Below are 19,661 nucleotides of genomic sequence, written 5' to 3' on the forward strand. Positions count from 1 at the left end.
ATTGGTGAAGGTGAACTTCTTGTTAATGGTTCGAGGTCTGCGTTTGCTGCTGACCGGGCGCTTGAGCTTCCGTCGTCAGCACGAGTTGAACGCAGCTGTAACGCTGGTAGGTGCCTTGCGAACAAGGGCGAATATGTCTTTCCAGCAGCGTCCAAAGCACTTCGCAAAACGACGACCTTTTCAGCACGTAATCTATGGATTGCAGGTTTACAATTCAACATTTTTGCTTTGCTTACGCTGTTTTGTGCCAGGCATTTACCACGGGCGACTTGCTACGGAACACGCGATGTGTGTGTTACAGGTATATTCCAGGGAGATTTCACCCAGGCTCCTACTGGATTAACCGAGAATGTTGAACCACAAGTTAAGCTAAGGAATTTCTTTGTGGATTTGTTTCTTCCATCTATCTTATGTAACTTTTCCTGCTGAGGGCCTGTTGTTTCGTCTTTCCTCGTGTCTCATCTCATCAGTGCAGCAGCATGTAGATAAATCATTCTACACAGCGCCACCGAAGCACCCTGCTTTTCAATGAAAAGACTCCCCTGCCCGAACCACTCTCTCTCTCTCTCTCTCTCTCTCTCTCTCTCTCTCTCTATATATATATATATATATATATATATATATATATATATATATATATATATATATATATATATATATATATATATATATATATATATATCACTCTTTTTTTAAAGGGCCCGAAGATTTCAATAAAAAGAAAAGTTCGCAAATACAAAGGCGTGCATACGCTGCCCACGGCTTCAAAATCACGGCAGGTTCATGCCTGAAAATATAAGCCGAAGCTTTCCGGGAGAATTGAGAAGGCCGAGCGAGGGGTCTGATGACGGATGAAAAGGAACAAAGGACGGAGCGTGGAAGAGCATCTTCCTTCATGGTCGCCTGAAGTTATAAAAAGACAGGGGAGCATCGCGATCGATATCGAGCGGTCGCAGCCATGGATGCTGCGCCTGGCATTGGCGTCAACCGTTGCGCTGTTTGTATACCTGCCGTAACATCGACCTCTCCATGATGTCGCGGTCTTGTTCCTTCGGTGCCTTCATGATCCCGCCGAGCCTCCGTCGAGGGCGCTGGTGCGCTCCTTCGCCTGTCGTCACAGCGGTACCTTCTTGGTGGCGCCCTCGCTGAGTTCACGTCTCGATTGTCCTGGTGGCTTGAAAGAGACAATCGAGACGTGAACTCAATCGGGGTGAGTTGTGCGTCTGTGACCCTTTGCAATGGCCTTGTCTTTTATGCGCAGTTTTTTCTACTCTTGATAGGAGCCCCAATACCTAACAAAGCAGTTTACACAGTGGCAAGAATTGGAGGACGCAATTCACTTGCGCCAGTGTAGCTCGTCGGATCGGGTCAAAAGGATTCAGGAAAAGAAATAGAGTGCTACCTGTTCCGGAAGTACCCATCATCCCGGATACCTAAGAGGCTAAATTATATAGGTGCAAACACGCTAGGAAGGCTCTTGGGGACACAAACAGCACTCCCTCACCAGAGAAGGATCTGGCCACGCTGGGGTAGCAGCTGGCCGCTACGTCCCATAATTGACCAATGCAACTCTTCACTCTTGGCCCCCAGTACCCGCCAGCTGTGAAGCACCCCACCACAACGGTGGTCAGGCCAGTTATACAACAGAGGGTGTTAAGAATCGCTGGGTCCGGACAGGCCGTCATTGGAACTTGAACCTGGCAACGTTCACTGCACGCGCCCTGTCAAGCGAGGGAAGCTTAGCTGTAATACTAGAGGAGCTCTTGGACATTAATAGGGATATTATAGGGCAAAGCGAGGTTGTAATAAAAGGAATTCGAGCTGACTAGGGGTTATGTATTTTGCTACCGAGGAAATAAAGAAAAGAGAGAGCATGGGGTGGTATTCTTAATCCACAGAGAAATAGCAGGGAACGGGGAGGAGTTCTTTGCGTGACAGAAAGAGTCGCAGTAGTGATGATCGAGCTTACCCAGCGATACAGGCTAAAGATAGTACAGGCCTATGCACCAACACCTAGCTACGATGATGAGGCCGTACAGTTTCTACGGGGACGCCGAATCAGCAGTAAAGAAGGGAACAGCACAGTTCACGATTGTGATGGGAGACTTTAACGCAAAGGACGGCAAGAAACAAATGGGAGAAGGGCCAGTGGGAAACATTGGAAAAGGCAGTTTCAATAGTCGAGGTCCAACACTGCTGCGATGTGCGGAGAGAAACAACCCGAGGTTAATGAACACATTCTCCTACAAATGAAAGAATAGGAAATGGACATGGACAAGTCCCTATGGCACAACAAAAAACGAAATTGACTTAATTTTCAGCGACAACCTAGGTATTGTGCAGAAGGTGGAGGTGCCAGGCAAAATTCGGAGCAGCTATTATAGGATGGTTAGGTGCAAAGTAAGGCTGAATAAAAAAATTAGTAGTGGCTTAGCTCGGCTATGCCAGGATATACGTAGCGTGAGCTAAGTAAGGCTCAGCTGGTTATTCTTAGGTTTCCGTGTTGTCTAGGATTAGCTCATTATAATGCTTACTGCTGCTAAAACGATTTTAAATCCAATCTAATCTAATCTAACCCGATCCAATCCAATCCAACCCAATCCAATCGCGTCGGCGGCGGCTCCGGCACGCCAGCTGTGCGCCGTGAGACGTCACTGCTTCTCGCGCATGCGCAGCACGGCTCACCAGGCGCCACGAGAAACTGCTCAACCTCGGCCAGTGTAGCTCACGCTACAAAACCAGAAGGAAGGAAACTTGCGAAAAGTAAGAAACCCAACATGGGGGAGTCAGAGCCAGGACGCAGGACCTTAAAGTAACCCTTCAAAACAAATTCGCTCTTTCGTCGGGCTTCCGACCAACCCTTGATTTCATTTCGAAACAAAATCGCGTTTTTAAACGGGGAGAACGAAGACAATGTAGATAGGCTAAATGACAACTTAACAACGGCAATCACAGAATCAGCAGCAGCTGTGGGAGAAGTGGCCTGTAGAAAACAAACTGGAAAATCAACTCAGAAAACGAAAGAACTAATTTGCAAACGTAAGAACATCAAAGTGTCGAGTACAGCGTGTCAAATTCAATAACCGAGCTGTCGAAATTGATTAACAGAAGTAAAATGAATGATATTCGTGCCTGCAACATGGCAGTGATCGAGGAGACGCTGGAAATAGGACGAAGATTAGGAGCAACTAAGAAGAGGCTAACTTTCGGCAAATATAGAATGAACGCATTCGGAGACGTGCAGGGTAATATTACACACAACATGGATAATATCATAAAAATAGCGGAACGAGTTTACACCAGGCTATACGACAGTAACGTTAGACGTCTATGCGTACCAGCTTAGCTCGCGATGTCCACACGTAACCAAAGACGAAGTAGAAAAGCCTCTCAAGGGCATGAAAAGTGGGAAAGCTGCAGGGGACGACAGCAAAACCGTATATCTTTTATAGGATGGAGGAGATATTGTATACACTGGAAATGCTACGCGCACTATTTTCAGAATGCTTAAGAACTTTAACAGTGCCCACAGCCTGAAAAAACTCCGAAAAAACTCCGACTCACAAGAAGGGGTACACAAAGGACACTACAGACTCATCACCCTGCTCTTAGCTGTATACAAGCTGTTTACCAAAGTAATAGTCAACTGAACAACCCGTGTACGCTCATACTTGATTTTGCATGTCCCTTCTTGATAGTGGCTTCGATAAACACTTCCCTTGGTGCACTGCTTTCTTTTAAGCGAAACTTACTACTCCACGCCAAACCGAGGAACCCTCATACCGTCAGTGTGACCTTCAAGCTCCGTCATGGACAAGCCTCGTGCGGTTGCGCCGTGAAAGCGTCTAATCGCTCGTTCGTTCCAAGGCGAGGGGTGCGGAGAGGGGGATAGGGGGAAAGCGTAAGGGAGGGCACTATAAGAAAATGATACAAGGGGAGGCCGGCTGCACCCAAGCGCCGAATGCGCCGAGTGTGTTTTGTCTTGTGGCGCAGTTGTCTGCGCGTTCACTGGACTCTCCCTGCGGGTAGATCTGTTTAGCTGCCTTCCAGTACGTTAAATTTACACCGCTTTTCTGAGTCACATCTTTGTATGTCGTGTGCTCATGAGGTTCGCTGGTCATCCACCTCCACACAGTGAAATGGCTCACGGTTTTCTATTTCAGTTCACTTTTTTTCTTTTGTTTTACATGTTGGGTTTTCACTTCTTAGTAGGCAGTAAATGATTCAGCCTTGGTTTTCCGTTTTAATATGAATGAATATATAGTCAAGAAAACTGAAAGGACAGTCCTCCAGCGGCCGTAATTTGACGCACCTAGGGGTGGACACCGCAACGGCTGCTGCGGGGGGGGGGGGATGGAGGACGGGGATGACAGATTGCTATGGACCGTGATACCAGCAAATACAGAGTGAAACAAAACAAGTAAGCACACAGTGCGGAGGCATTTTTTTTTTGCTTTATTTTTATTTTTCATGTGTGGCCGCCACACACACAGAACTCCATTTCTTCTGCTCGTACAGGCTATAAGAAATGCGCGCATAACAAAACAAAGGGTGGGAATAAGGCAAACCCCTCGTGACGCATACCAGGTCTGGAACACGGTCGAGCAGCTCGCAAGCAGCGCTAGCAGCATCCAAACGAGGAGCGTTTTTTTTTTTTTTTTGTCGTAAACGGAAGACGTTTTTCCCTGCTCCTCCGCTGCCACTAACGAGGAATTCCGGGCACACGGTTCTCGTCGTTCAGGTCCGCCTCGCGGAAACACCTTCTAGGGGGCCTCCTCACAGTATCGTCTCTGCACGAGGACGCTATTTCTGTCGATTTTGATCAAACAAAGTCACCAAGTGCACAGCTGAGGTCGCCAATGAGCCCAAAGAAGTACTTGAGCGAGAAAGAAGCCCTTGGGCTTGCTCCAACGTCTAGCAGCTGTTGTACGTTTGGCCGTGGTGGCGCTTCTGTTCTTTGTTATTGCTTGTTTCAAGGCGATCGAGCCGCCGCGCGCAGCGCTGGTTGCATGCAGCGAAAGCCTTTAACAAGCCCGCTACGCGTGCCTGTTCGCACGACCATGCTTCGTGCGCTGTCGGCGCTTGCCGCCTCTAATCGCTTCCTTGCCCGCAATGCTCCGCACGCGTGTGCATTCCCGCTTCCCTGCTTCAGCGAAGCCATTTAGCAAGAATGGCTTTTCTCTGGCGGATGGCCTCTTGCGGTTTTTGGGTGCCATCCCTGACTCAAACGAGCTCTGTTTCTGCGCCTATATTCGACTTTGTCTTTTTTTCTTCGGCTTTTTGCTCACAATCTGTGGCGTTCCTCAGTCAGCTCTTTCAAGCCAAGCTTGCATTGGCTGCCTTGCGCAGTCGGGGGTGGCGTAAGCCGGAACGCCTTGCGGCAAAGCCAACTTTATCCAAGTGCTCTAATAACGACGACGACGACGACGGCGATGATGATGCCCTTGAAGTACGTACCCACTCAGGGGGATTAGCTGGGGATGAAAAGTTGACTGGAGCTTGTTGGAGCTTGTAGATAGATAGTTGGAGCTCGCCGCTCATAGCTTGCGCAGGAGCGCGCGCTCATGTGTCGGGCTGTATCACGCCACAATGACAGCCAGTCAACGTCGTGAGTGGCTCTCGTTGGGCAGTTGACCTTCTTGTGCGGCATGAGTAGACCGCGTGTGGATCGGAAAAGCCGGCAGCCGCTGAAGGGCATAAACGTTTCCGATAATCCCAGAAGAACGATCTACAGTAACGTATGTTAAGCATTTACGTTCGGGTAAAGCTCAGCGGAATTAAAGGGTTTCGTTTTGGTTGATCGATGATTTGCGTTTGTACTCCGGTCACTGCGTTTTAGTTTTGGCAGAAGTGTTTTCGTTTTCGTTTCGCGGTCATTGCGTTTTCATTTAGGTCGTTTCCGTTATTACTCAGGTCAAGCTTCGCCTGCACCCCTGTTTCCCGAGGGCAGGGCTTCGTAAATTTTTATCAGTGTCGATTAACGCGGAGTCTGGTCTGGTACTGGTCCGAGCCTCAAAGTTTACGATTTGACAACAGAGAAACGAGAAAAAAATGAGCCGTTGTTTCGCGGTTGCTGAAGAGATCTCGGCTTTTGCACGCATAGTAACGACATCAAGGCAGACTTCCAGGCGACCACCTGAGCGTTCTACCTTTGTACCAGCTTGCGTACGACGTGAGATCGAGTTGGAGTGCAGCTGGAAATAATTTACGAAACTTCCAAGGCGTTTACGTGAACCCAGTTTGATTAGTAACTACATTGAGAAGGTTTCGGCCATCAACGACGCGACGCATGGTTTCCAAGCGCCTTTGGCCTGCTGCTGGGTTATTCTTAAGCGACTGTTCACGAAGAAAAAAAAAAGAATCAAGTTTCTGAAATCGGCCTAATTGTTAACGGACACTATGCGCACCCAAGCGTGAATAAACTGCCACGAATATTTTTTTATGTGTGTTTGAGGTACTTTCTAAACGTTTCACCTGCTGTATGCACTCTTATTGTTCAAAGAATGGGGAGAAGGATATGCTTCAATTTGAAACGTAGTAACATTCAAGCTGTTCCTTTTATAATTCCAATTATAAATAGTCAGGACTGCTTAGAAGGATAACAATTCTCTACTTTCAACACCCCATCTCTCTCAGTTTAAGGTCCTTGCGTGTCGCCGAAAAAGAGCAGATAAGAAGCGCTGCCGGCACAGCGGGGCTTACCAGCATTGCGTGCGAAATGAGTCATGACTTCTTGAGGGACACGCTTATTGCGCGGCGTTACTTCTAGTTCAGCGCGAAAGAAAAGAAAGCTCAAATGAGAGAGAAAATAGTTGAAAGCAGTCGCTTCTGATCCGGCAAGTGCTTCGTCGGAGTCGTATCTGTATTCCCTGCCCCCTCACGAGCTTTCGCTCCTCGCCGCCCTTTCTTCCGCATCGTCCTCGCTTCTCTCGACCGGGGGCAGCAGCAGCTTCACTTTGGGGCTCATTCCGGAGGTCGGCCAGTGCGCGGCCGCAGATGTGTATAAAGAAGAGCCCTAATAGATGGCGCCTGGAAATGGAGCCGCCCGAGTCCTCCCCCGAGCGAGATAATAACGCAACCTCGCTCACCCTCCCTTGCCTCCATCCCAGATCCCGGAGGCGCAGGAGAAATAGCGCTCGTTGGATGCTGAGCGCTCAACTGTCCGGACGCCTGTGGGCAGAGACTGTGTTCGGTTGCACGCTTTCTGGCTTTGACCTCACCCCTCCGTCCTCTCACTTTAACCCACCCCCTTTACTCCCTACCCGAGAAAAGGAGGAAAAAAAAAAAACAACCTTCCCCCTCTTTTAGTTGTTTATTGTTGGCACAGGCGTCCTCTCTTTTTCTTTTTACTTTTCTTCGACATCTGCTTCTGCTCGAGTTGTCATTTGCGTAGCGAAAGCGGAGGGAAGAGAGCCGTGACACGTCTTTTATGGAATGGGGCATTCATTCATAACGCCCTTTCATTGTGGCTCACTCCCGGCACAACCATACGCCATAAAAAGATATCTTACCGTTTTTTTTTTCTTTTTAAGTCCTCGTTTTTTTTTTTTTTCGTGCACTTCGCGCAGTTTTTTTTTTCTCTCCTCCCCTCGAGACGCATGCCGGAAGATGCCATACAATAACTTGAATCCGGAATTGGCGGGCCGGCTCAAGTGCGCTCTCATGAGAGATATTTCCCGTACATTTTCTTTCGCGGGAACAAGTATCAGGGCTCTGGGTGGTGGCTTTCTTCTTGGCTAAAAGGCGACCGCGCCTCTGCTGAAGAAGTTGCGTGTAAAATTGCGTTCTCGGCTATGCCGACGATTCACCGCCTTTTCTCGCGGTTTACATTATTTCCTCGTAGGCGACGACTAGCCTTTTGAAAATATAATAACGTGATGTTGCGGTTCTCTCAATTGTGTTTTCGTAGTGGTGGAATTCATCACTTTCGAAGGCCTTTTTTTAAACATACGGGTAAACGGGTAAATTATGCACATGGTTGGCAAAGTCTCGAAACATAAATTTCATTTTTTATTTCAATTATGACAGAATTTTTTTCTGCCATACTGAAGCCAATAAAGATTGAAAAAAAGGGCACATCATACTGAGTAGGATATAAATGAGTTGTTTAGAATAAAACGAAAAATGATTTCTGTTTAGGCATGCCGAAAAAACGCTGTGGATGGGCTATACACTTCTTTGGTGATGTAAGAAACGCAAGCCCATTTATGGAGGGATGCGGAGACGTCGAGGGACCATCTGCTGACACTCTTTCTACGTTGCATATAGGACGTAGTTGGCCGCCTTTTCTTGTAAAAATGCAAGTTTTGAAATGTTGAGAAAGAAATTAATAAAAAAAGAATGCGCTCCAGGCACGTTTTGGACAAACAGCCTCCCGATAACGTGTCGGGGCTTTACCAATAGAGCCGCGGGTGCTGGTTGTGTACACCTCCACATTCTGGTGTATTTATTATGGACATGTAAGTGTAACCTGCGCTTGCAGGTGATGGCTAGTTCCGCTCACGAAAGTTGAGGGTAAAGATGGCTTCTTTACAACCCCCGGGGGCGAGACTGGAGCGCCTACAACCTGCCGAGCACAGCTGACTGTCGGAAGTCTCCCTCGTGCTACCTCCCGTTTCCCTTCCGTGTTAATTCAGCGGTCCCCTCGCTCACGTGTTTTTATTCCAGGACGTGAAAGGAGGCTTCAAAGTAACACACTGAAAAGTTTTATGCAGAAATGCATTAGAGCCGGGGGTTGTCTTGCGTACGTTGGCCGGCGTCCGCGCAGGTGTTATCTCTCCGCTCCCGCGCGCGCCCTAGCAACGGATGTGGCGCGCCTAGCAACCGGAGCAGGTGGTGAGCGGCGGAGGGTAAGGGAGAGGAGGAGCGCGCGCGGGCGTGTGAGGGCGCTCGCATCGCGGAGCTCGCTCGGGCGGAGAGAGAGCTCGGGCGCTCCTCCTTTCCGCGCTCGGACTATATATAAATGCAGGGAGCGCGCGCTTGGCATATTTGAGGCAGGACACCAATACATAAGTGGCATTTGCAGTGTTCTATTAAAGGGACACTGAAGTGAATTTGTCAAGCTCCCGTTTTTTGCTTGGACTGCATAGACTGGCTCAAATTAACGCACTTTTCATTGTTTATCAGGCTGATAAGTTGGTAATTATTTTATAAAGCGGGAAAGAAGAAAAACTACCCTTTAATCGCATCACACTCATCGGTGCACCCAATGCATTTCTGCATCCTCATAATCCCCCTCGGGGAGGTGCGGGGGAATTTTTATCGATACATAGAAAAACCGGATGAAACAAGATAAAGAGAAAGTACAGAATGTATTCGAGAGGCTTCCTGATATTATGTTTTGGGCTTCATTACTGACAACCACTCCGCTTAGTTTCAAGCACGCAAAGGCACTGGGCAATATATATCCTCATTTTGCTGACAAAAAACTCATTGCGACAAAATGCAAGCTATGACAGCTCTGACTAAATCTAGTGAAATCATACGACACTTTGTCATTCTCTGTGAAGGCTGACCTTGACACTTTGCTGTTGGCGAAAATCAAATACAAACCGTCAGGTAAAGGTCAGCGGCGATCATGGGTCCCTGTTCTTTTTTTTCTTGTAATAATTATAACAGCCTTAATGCTCTCAGAAAAAGCAAGCAGTCTCCATAGCAAGAAATCTAAACAGTCAGCTCACAGCAGTAATCTGCACGTTTGCGTTCAAGAAGTAATTTCCTTCGTTCAAATCTGTACTTCGAGGCGGCAACGTGTCATAAAATTTATTTAAATTCCAGAAGCGTCGTCTTGCCCATATGACTCAGATTCCACTAGGGGCACCCCGCGCCCCTCTTCTTGTCAAGTACCATTTCTTCGAACCTTAGGGCGCTGCAGTTCATTCAGTGGTCGCATTAAACGATCTTGCAAGAACTGTACACTCCTCGAACATAACGCTATCCGTAGTCACAAGACAAAAATATTGAAAGCTGATTACACCAGCTGTGAAATAAACTCCTCCTGTTGGAGAGTTTACGTTTTGCCCGTGGTTCAGGCCCGAAAATTTGTGACAAACTCAACTTGTGTCGTCTGTGGTGTACGTTACACGCCGACATTCGTTGAAGACGCACTGGTCCGCAGTAACATCATGTTGAAGAATTGCTTTGCAAAAACGTGCAATATTTGTGATATACGTCGCTAATTACGGGGAAATTGAATGAATGAAGTGGAACTATTAAAGGAGAATTAGCGGCGTATCTGCTGACTTGGCTGAAAATGTCGTCGAAAGGCGATAGTCTTCTGCCGCCATGTGCCACGTAAAATGCGTCTCTTCTTTTTCCCGCCCCCCTCTTGCGCCCTTCTCCTTCCGTCTAGTACCTCCTACGATAAACACAGTGAAGGTTTTCTCAAGACATTTCAATTTTCCCGCGTTCCACTGCTCGTGCTCCATCTACTGGAACCTTTCGTTAATCCAGGAACTTGTTGGAATGCTGTCACGGCGTGAAAGAACGGGAGCTAGCGCTTTTTGCATTTTGGGGTCAAAACACTGTTTTCAACGCCCATTTTTGTTATTTGGCTATTGCAAAACATCAAACACGCATTTATTTCCAATTATTTCAATTAAACGTATTTTGCCAGTTCCAGCCATCTACTGACATTTTGCCTGAAATATGCCAAATGTTTTCTTTTTGTTCATTAATGTTGACGAGTATAAAGCGGGTTTCCAGAATTGGTACACTGGAAAAGTTTCGCCGATATCAACTTTTCGTTCAAGAATTCTGTTCAGTTTTGGCCAGGTGGATGAACCGAGGGACACAGACAGACAGACAGACAGACAGACAGACAGACAGACAGACAGACAGACAGACAGACAGACAGGCACGCAGGCAGACAGGCACGCAGGCAGACAGGCAGGCAGGCAGGCAGGCAGGCAGACAGACAGACAGACAGACAGACAGACAGACAGACAGACAGACAGACAGACAGACAGACAGACAGACAGGCCAGAACAAAATTTTCGGGTTCAAGTAGTTCAAGACGGACTATCGTCTTTACAAACATTGGGGCGAGATATTTCGCTACGGATGACCAGGTACCATGTTCGATTACCAGCCTCATCGATCGTACGCGTGACAGTGACAGCCGTAAATACGGGGGATTACTGTTGTCACAAGCGGACTCATCCAAGTGGGTCCGGTTAACACTAGGCCTTTACTTTACGTGTCCGTTTTCTACAACAGCGTCGAGAGTATGTAACGTGACCTTCCCCTATGCTAAGGAGCGCTCGTGGCGGCTCCCCAAGATCGAACCAGTCCTCCTCTGGCGTCGACTCAATCTGACCTACCCTTCTTTATACTCCAAACCTTTGTGCCCGGACTGAGATGCCTTTGATAATAAGGATCACTTCATGTGGCAATGCCCCATAAACCCAGTCCTCTTTCATTGATGGAGAGCCTGGGTCGAGAGTGTTGTGCGCAGCCCTTACCGCGGGGTTTAAGCCGCCATTGTCCTCACGAGCTGCCACAGTCACCGCCAAGAGAGAAAGAAAGAGACAAAAGAGGACTTTAATGGGTTCCTCCTAATCTGCGTGCCCATTCGCTCATTCCCCGGTAGGATGATTGCTAGCGGGCTTAGCAACGGTTCGTTGGGTTTGTAACGGGTTCCTTCAGAAAATATTGATACGTTCGACATAGGCCAAGCTCGCCGCATATGGCTGTCGTCGTTCTCCCAATAACCGCAACAGGTTTCTGCACTTTTGTGCAGACTTATTTACGCGAGCAAAAAACCCGCCGCGGTGGCTCAGTGACTAAGGCGTTGCGCTGCTGAGCACGAGGTCGCGGGTTCGATTCCCGGCCGTGGCGGCCGCTTTTTTGATGGAGGCGAAAAGCAAAACGCCCTTGTGCACGAGATTTCGGCGCTCCTTAAAGATCCCCTGGTGGTCAAAATTAATCCGGAGCCCTCCACTTCGGCGCGGCTCATCGCCTGCATGCGTTGCGTCGGCGCGTTAAACCCTACAATCAATCAATCAATCAATCAATCAATCAATCAATCAATCAATCAATCAATCAATCAATCAATCAATCAATCAATCAATCAATCAATCAATCAATTAGTCAGTCAGTCAGTCAGTCAATCAATAAGCGATAAAAGAAAATACGTCCCAGTGAACGATGCTTTTGTGCAAGGAAACGATCACCAGATGTTCTAATTTATTACGTAACACTACTTACGGAGCGCATAAATATAAGCCCTATGTCCACCTCGGGTGCGCAAAACCTCCATATGCAATTTAGATAACATGTTCAAGTGTTCACTCGTTTTATTGTAATCAATGTCGCTTGTGGCCTGTGCAAGAGCGCAACAAGTAACTAATCAAAAAATAGTTTTTTTTTATTTCTTTGGCACTTTATTTTCGGGCCTGAATGCAGTTGAGTGAGTTGCGAAAAGCTGCGTACCTGTTCAGATAAAACAAAGATGTACAGCTCTTGTCAAAAGTATCTAGGCCATGACAAAAGTTTATGCCTCAAAATTTCAAAAGACAAGACTAACTCTCAAGGGAGCCTCAAATTTTTTGTGTCAGAAAGCTTGTGAAAGCAATTTTATTTCTCACTGCCATTATATGCAAATCGGTTATACCTGAACCCCAAGCCATTTTGTTGACTTCTTTGTGGCCCAGAAATTTTTGGCATGATCTAGACAGTTTTGACAAAAACTCTACGTTCAGCAGCTGAGGGACATTCCGTGACCAGGAGGTCCCTCATAGGGTCCTTGAGTTAGCCGCGCTCAGTGATCAGTGAGATCGCAACTGAGTGACGGGTTGGGCTAATCCTTAACTCTATATCTAGAGCAATGAAACCTCTGCTGACCTAACTTCCCTGCGATGTACAGGACTGGGCCATTGTCTCCAAATAACTCTATGCAAACATGAAAATCATACTCATTAAATTTATTGTTTAATTTTTTTTGCATCCATCTGGCGTAGAACGCAGGGCGCCTTAGGCCGACTAACCTCGCCAGTTTCATTGAAGACCGTTTCTTTTCTTTTCTCCTCTCTTTAACCTATGTTTCCTTATCAGCAGTTATCAGCAGCGTTTGCTGCCGTATAAGAGTTCCATTTTAGGAGGCCCAGGTAACTTAACGTTTTTATTACTGTCATCACCTTCAGTACGGGAACGGTATTCGTTGCACGGCCCTGATAATAGCCGGAGTGTAGTAGGTTCTAAAGTACTCGAGCGAGGAGACGAGTTCTCTGCTGTATCCGGCCCGGAGGAATTGGTCAATGGGAACGCCGGTAATTCCCGTGAAAGCCGTCGGTCTCGCACCCTCGGAGAGGAACTTGAAGTCAGCCTTGGTAGTCTTGAGACGCTCCGCCGTGATGTTAAATTTGGCTAGGATTCGGTTATAAGTGGTGTCTGCCGCAGCGTTGTTGAACAATCGACCCCGGTACCTGCGGCACAAGCAACAGTTGATCACACGTAAGCCCAAATAATTTGAGCTCTTAATTAATGTATACCTGTCGAAACACAGAATTAAAAAGACAACGCTCCGAAGCGTTTTGCCGGTTATACTATAGCTGTGACTGTAGGAATGTTTCGCAGCACGCGCTTCAACTTCGGTTAAATAATGTTTAAGAATATGTGCATTCAAGCAATCAGAGCTTCTTTAACGCTTTTTTATTGCATACGGCCGGATACGCCCAGTTGCATACGGCCAGATGACCGTCGTGCCCTGTATATGTAACTACAAAAGAGTCAATCTCTATAGGTGATGTTTAAATAACTGGCTTTAATGAGGGCGTTTACACTGTAAGATTGGAAGCGACAAATAGATACAGCCATTTATTTTTTATAAATGTTGAAGCCAGGTTGTAGTCAGAGTTATTCTTCTGCAAAATTCGTTGTCAAGTGTACTGGCATATTTACAGTCATTCACAGCCGAATGTATCAATGTGGCCTGTGTAAAAATATACCTGGCGGTAACCATCGTATTAGTGTAAAAGAATTGTTTGAAGCTTAGCTTCTTTATACACTCAAATTTCACCATCGAATATTGTTCATAAAGCGTTCGTTCACCATCTATTTTAGCTGAAGAGAAGCCCAGTCCAAAGCACTGCGTGTTCGAAAAAATCGCTCGAAAAAGCGACAGAGGGGAAATAAATCAACATAACGCGCCTGATAACGCTCCTGTCAGCTATAATTTGCTGTACGAACATAGGAGAAATGTAATTTAAGGGGTCTCAATAAATCCATATAAAACACGGCAGAACAAGAACAAAAAAAATTTCTTCGATCACGGATCCAGGAAGCTTCTGCGAAATACTAAGGAGCGGTTACTCTAAGTTTTGTTGAGGTGTGGCATGCTTCAAATCTGTACAAGCCCGGTTTATTACCTCTTAACCCGCAAACGTTCTTAAGGTACATCTCTGAAATAATATCCCCGTGTTACGTGGGAAACGCTGCGCTCTATAGGTATAAGCATGGGTCATATAGGGTTACCTCTATGTAATAAAAGCCCCTATGCTCTAGGCAAATGGGAGAGAGTTCAGTGAAAAACTTCAACATGGAGAATCGCAACAGTTGGAAAGATCCACTAGCGGGATTTGCAGACAGAAGTAACCTGAGGGTGATGGACACATTATTTTACAAACGAAAGAATAGAAAATTGACATGGAAAAGTCCCCATGGCACAACCAAAAACTAAATTGACTTTATTCTAAGTAACAACACGGGTATCGTGCAAAGGCGCTAAGTGAGATTCGGAGCAGTGATCGCAGGATGGTGAGATGCAAGCTAAGGGTGAATCTCAGAAGAGAAACAACGAAACTCCTGAAAACTAAGTAATCCCGCATAGAATCAGTCAGAGCCAGATCTCAAAAGTTTAGAATAATTCCGCAAAACAAATTCTCGATTTAGAACTAGCGGAACGAGGTCAGTGTAGATAGGCGAAATGAAAATCTAACATCCGCGCTCAGTGAATCATCAGAAGCTGTGGGAGAAGCAGCATGTAGAGAACAAACTGGAAAACTAAGAAAACGAAGAAACAAATCACCAAACGTGCGAACATAAAAGTTTCAAGTACGGTGGATCGGATTGAATCGGTCGAGCTGTCAGAACTGATTTACAGGAATAAAACAAAGGACATTCGTGCACATAACATGGCAGTGATCGACGGCACGCTGCAAATAGGGGGAAGCTTGAGAGCAACTAAGAGAAAGCTAGCCATCAGCAAAGACAGAATGTACGCACTCAGAGATGAGCTGGGAAATATTATGCACAACTTGGAGGAGATAATTAAGGTAGCAGAACGATTCTACACCAGACTGTATGCCAGCGACGTTATACAAGGGGAAACTACTGAGAGTACAAGCCTAACTTGCGATGTTCTACTAGTAACCAAAGAGGAAGTTGGAAAGGCTCTCGAAGACATGAAAATAGAAGAAGCTGCAGGTGACGATGGCATAACCGTGGATATTTTGAAGCAGGGAGGAGATATTGTACTGGAAAAGCGTGCTGTACTATTTTCGAAATGCTTGAAGACTTAAAAAGTGTCCATAGCCTGTGAAAACGCCAACCTTATTCTGATTCATAAGACGGGAGATCCCAAGGACCTCAAGAATTACAGACCAATTAGCCTACCCAGTTGCTTACAAGCTGTTTACCCAAGTTATGTAACATTAAGGGACAAGAAGAGAGCGGAGGGGGTGAGGGAACAAACGCGTGTTGAGGACATATTAGTGGAAATTAAGAAGAAATGGATGTGGGGAGGACATATAATGCGAAGGCAAGATAACCGCTGGTCATTAAGGGTAGCAGAGGGGATTCCTAGAGAAGGCAGGCGTGGTAGGGAGCGGCAGAAAGTTAGATGGGCATATGAGATCGAGAAGTTTGCGGGGATAACTTGGTCGCAGCACAGGACCGGGATTATTGGAGATTAATAAGAGAGGCCTTTGCCCTGCAGTGGGCATAGATAGGCTGGTGATGATGACCCAAGTTACAGTTAGCCGCATAGGTGACAGCCTTGATTCCCATCAATCCAGAGAGCAGGCTGGGTTTAGGAAAGGGTACTCAACCATGGATCACATCCATGTCGTCAGTCAAGTGATAGAAGAATCCGCAGAGTACACTAAACCCCTTTACATGGCATTTATAAATTAGGAGAAAGCGTTTGATTTTGTACTCACCGCAGCTAGCTGCGGTGAGTGCTTTCAAAACAGCTGTTTTGGAAGCACTAAATAAACCAGGGTATAGAGGAAACCTACGTAAGACTTCTAGAAGACACATATAAGGGATGCACGGGCAGGATAAGTCTCCACAAGCAAAGCTATAAATTTCCGATCCGAAAGGCAGTAAAACGGGGAGATATCATCTCTCCAAAACTATTCACATGAAACTTCTGGAGGAGGTATTTAGAAAGTTTGACAGGGAAAACACAAGATTAATGATAAATAAGGAATACTTGAGCCATTTTAGCTTTGCGGACGACACAGCCTTGCTGAGTGAGACTGCAGAACACATGCAAACAATGTTCGAGGAACTACAATCAGAAATCTTGGCCGAGGGGCTAAAAATAAATATGAATGAATCTAAAGTAATGAGGAATAAGCATGCCAAGAATGTCTTCTTCAGCTTAGGAAACGAAGCCATAGTGGAAAGAACAGAATATAACTACCTCGGACAGATGGTTAGGGCTGACACCCTGAAATTAGGGCAGCACTCGTATAAATGGTGAGATAAGTGCGGGAAAAATACGCCATCTTTATATTAAAGGTCACTGCTGATTTCCTTCTGCGCTTTTATTCGCAGCTGGAAAGCGTGGCACATTCAAGTTTAATCAAGGCATCGGGCCGTTTACATGCCTTGAGTATTGCGTGGGACAAGAAACGGGCGGCGGGAGGAGGGCAGCGGTGAAAATGGAGGTGCAAGGGTGAATGGGGGACGGGGCAGATTGAAGGAAATTCTGAGGATAGAGAAAATTACGACGCTTTGGGGGGTGGCATTCCGTCGCACCCATGTTTTACACGAAAAGCAGCCATCTCAAGGTGGTATGATCAGCGATGAACTGTACAGTAGAATCTCGATAAACGGAAATCGCTTGAACGGAATGGCCGCTTAAACGAAACAGTTGCCTGGAATTTGGTTGGTTTTGTATTCAGATAACGTAAAAAAACTCTCGGTAATCGGAACTCAGCTTTTTATGGTTCTGGCTGTTTCGTTCTTGTTTTTTTCTTCCTCCATGCCGTTTTAGCTTTGTTGGACTCGTAAGCCTCGTCTCGTAAGTGGTTAGCCGTGTTAGCGCAACGAATGCAACATCGCAGTTCTTGTTCCAGTCGTTCGGTCTCGATTCTAGACGCCGAGGCTACAAGGCTCACCTCCTGTCGCCTCGTTCGTGCCATCGTTGTGATATTCGTCCTAAATTACCACGTTGCCGTCTTGTGAATTCGGTGGCTCGTAAGCACTCGCGAAGTTGAGGCCTCTAGCCTCCGTGAAGATGCATTTGCAAGGACTCAAACAAAAGTAATTGACACATTGTGTAGTGCACAGCAACTCATTGTCGCCAAATCAACTTTGTGAATGCTGTCTTTACGCTTCTTGTAGTTTTCTTGCTTTCTGAAAACTATCAGCTACAGTCACTTTCTAGTGGTTAGAGTTCCATGAAATGCACTTAGAAGTGTGTACGCACATAAATTTGCACCTTAGAACATCTCTCTCAGTAAACGGAACTCCTGTTAAACGGAACTAATTTTTCCGGTCCCTTGAAGTTCCGTTTATCGAGAGTCTACTGTACTCGGTCGACGCGTTACCATTTAAGCAGGGAGAAAACGTTCGGCCAAGTGACTTGTTCACCATTTCCAAAAATCAGGAGCATCTTCTAAAGGCCAACGCTCTGTCTTCTCTAACGGCACTTGTTTAGGTGTTATCGGTACTGTTAATGCAAGGAGATGCACACCGTAACAACCATACAAACTTCCTGTTTCAAAGAACGAGGCGACAGATCTGATTCACGACTGTGGAGCAGCTTGATAAATAAAAAAAAAACAAATACCCAACATTACAATATCTATTAGCATTTTGGAGAACCTCATGTGATCCAAACTACTGAAAGTTATAAGCAAAGTTTGCGTTTTAAAACTCTCATTAACTCGAGAGCTACAGCCCTTGTAAGACTACGTGCCACTTCGAACTGAGCACTAAAATTGCGACTTCATTGCGACGTGAGCTGTGAGGCACGCCATGGTGGAAGATAAAGTATTATTTTGGACCATGCGTCGAGACCTGCTATGCACGGCCGTTTTACGTTTTCTTCTTCGCCAGAAAAGCTGCCGCCATGGCCTTTTGTTCAGCCGCACCCCACCCCAGCCGTGACGCCAGCGCAGTGGGCCCTGCAGTCTCACCTCAGGTTAAAGGTGGACCTTGCCCTGACGCGCTCGAAGGCGACGGTGCAGGTGACATCGACACGACCTCCCGTGCGGTTGTTGCGCAGGCAGGATCCCAGCCGCTGGGCGAACCGGAAGCCCGTCAGGGTGAAGTTGCGGAAGTACGCCGAGATCCTGTTTGGCCGGTCTAACGTCCGGTTGAAGTTCACCAGCACCCACGGGTCCATCTGCGGAAACTGCTGGGGCAGCTCCACGCTCAGAACGCGGTCCACGTACTTGTCCGTACCGCTCGGTGCCGCTCTGCCGGCAGCCACTGCGTTGTTCGCACATCAAGAAGGCGGCTGTCTATATGAATCGTTACGGCAGTTCGAAACCATCATGCGTGTGCACCGTGCGGCAGAAAACGCTACGCGAAGAAGTGTTCTTTTTGCGCCACGGAACCCCCGCGCAGCCTCCACGTTATATATCGACCGCCTTATATTTTGCTGTGCATTGTGCAATACAACTTTTATTATTAATGTGGAACCACTAGATGTCCGATTGAGGGGAAAAGCCGGCTTGGGTCGTCTGCGGCATCAAAACGGTCCCGGGAAGCTTAGGGTCAACAGAGGTTTTGGTACACACCGTAGTCTGGCGCATACCAACAGAGATGTGTTGACCAACGCTTTCCCGGGATTTTCCTGACACGATGACGTTGCGTGCTGAGGTCTAGCGATGTTGACAGGTAACCCGAGCTTGACGTATAAGCAATTAGACGTTGCTTGTCCCGTCGTTAAGCTTAAAATTTGTGTTACATAAAGCTAAGCCAAACAAGCGTGATTGTACATTACCGCCGAGGTGTGTTGGCCAACACCTACTTATGAACTTTCCGTTTCGTGCGAGTCTCAATGCTCACAAAGTGTTGCCTATACTGACACAGCAGCACGCACTCTGCGACGCAGCGGTCACAAAGCGAACCAGGCCGCACTTCGTGGCAGTGGGTGTACGAAGCATCTACGTCGTCGGCGGCCGAAACCACGGCAGTAGCGAAAGGTGGACGTCTAGTCCAGTACACCCTGGATTCCCCTCCGCAAAACTCGAAAACATCACTGGCAGCGCAAAAGGGCCTGATAAGGTGTCGGCACCTTCGCCAGACAGTTTCGGGCCCTTTCCTCCTACCTCCCCCCCTTCAAAGCCTCATCGCATCGCATCGCAGCGCAAAACTGGAAACAGCACTCGGCGGCGTTCGATCGGACATTAATTCTTTCGCATTCATAGCTCCTATAAGCAGCACCTAGGAGGTGTCCTCGAAGTTTTCTTTAATAGTGGAAA

The 19,661-nt window shown here is 47.0% G+C and overlaps 2 protein-coding genes across 9 annotated transcripts in view; one reads left to right on the top strand and one right to left on the bottom strand.

Moving 5' to 3' along the window:
• LOC144178201 (unconventional myosin-Ia-like) overlaps window positions 1-19,661 on the top strand; it is a 229,895-nt gene that overhangs the window by 118,993 nt on the left and 91,241 nt on the right. The gene's annotated exons all lie outside the window — the stretch shown is intronic.
• LOC144178199 (uncharacterized) lies at window positions 13,108-18,663 on the bottom strand (the record flags this gene model as incomplete). The annotated part of the gene is given in 2 exon segments (XM_077705851.1): window positions 13,108-13,424; window positions 18,369-18,663. Coding segments are annotated over 2 exon segments (581 nt in total), but the record flags the coding sequence as incomplete, so codon positions are not given.

Source organism: Haemaphysalis longicornis, unplaced genomic scaffold (assembly GCF_048455015.1).
Source record: "Haemaphysalis longicornis isolate Haplotype H1 unplaced genomic scaffold, Haemaphysalis longicornis Haplotype H1 scaffold_4, whole genome shotgun sequence".
Classification (NCBI taxonomy): Eukaryota; Metazoa; Arthropoda; class Arachnida; order Ixodida; family Ixodidae; genus Haemaphysalis; species Haemaphysalis longicornis.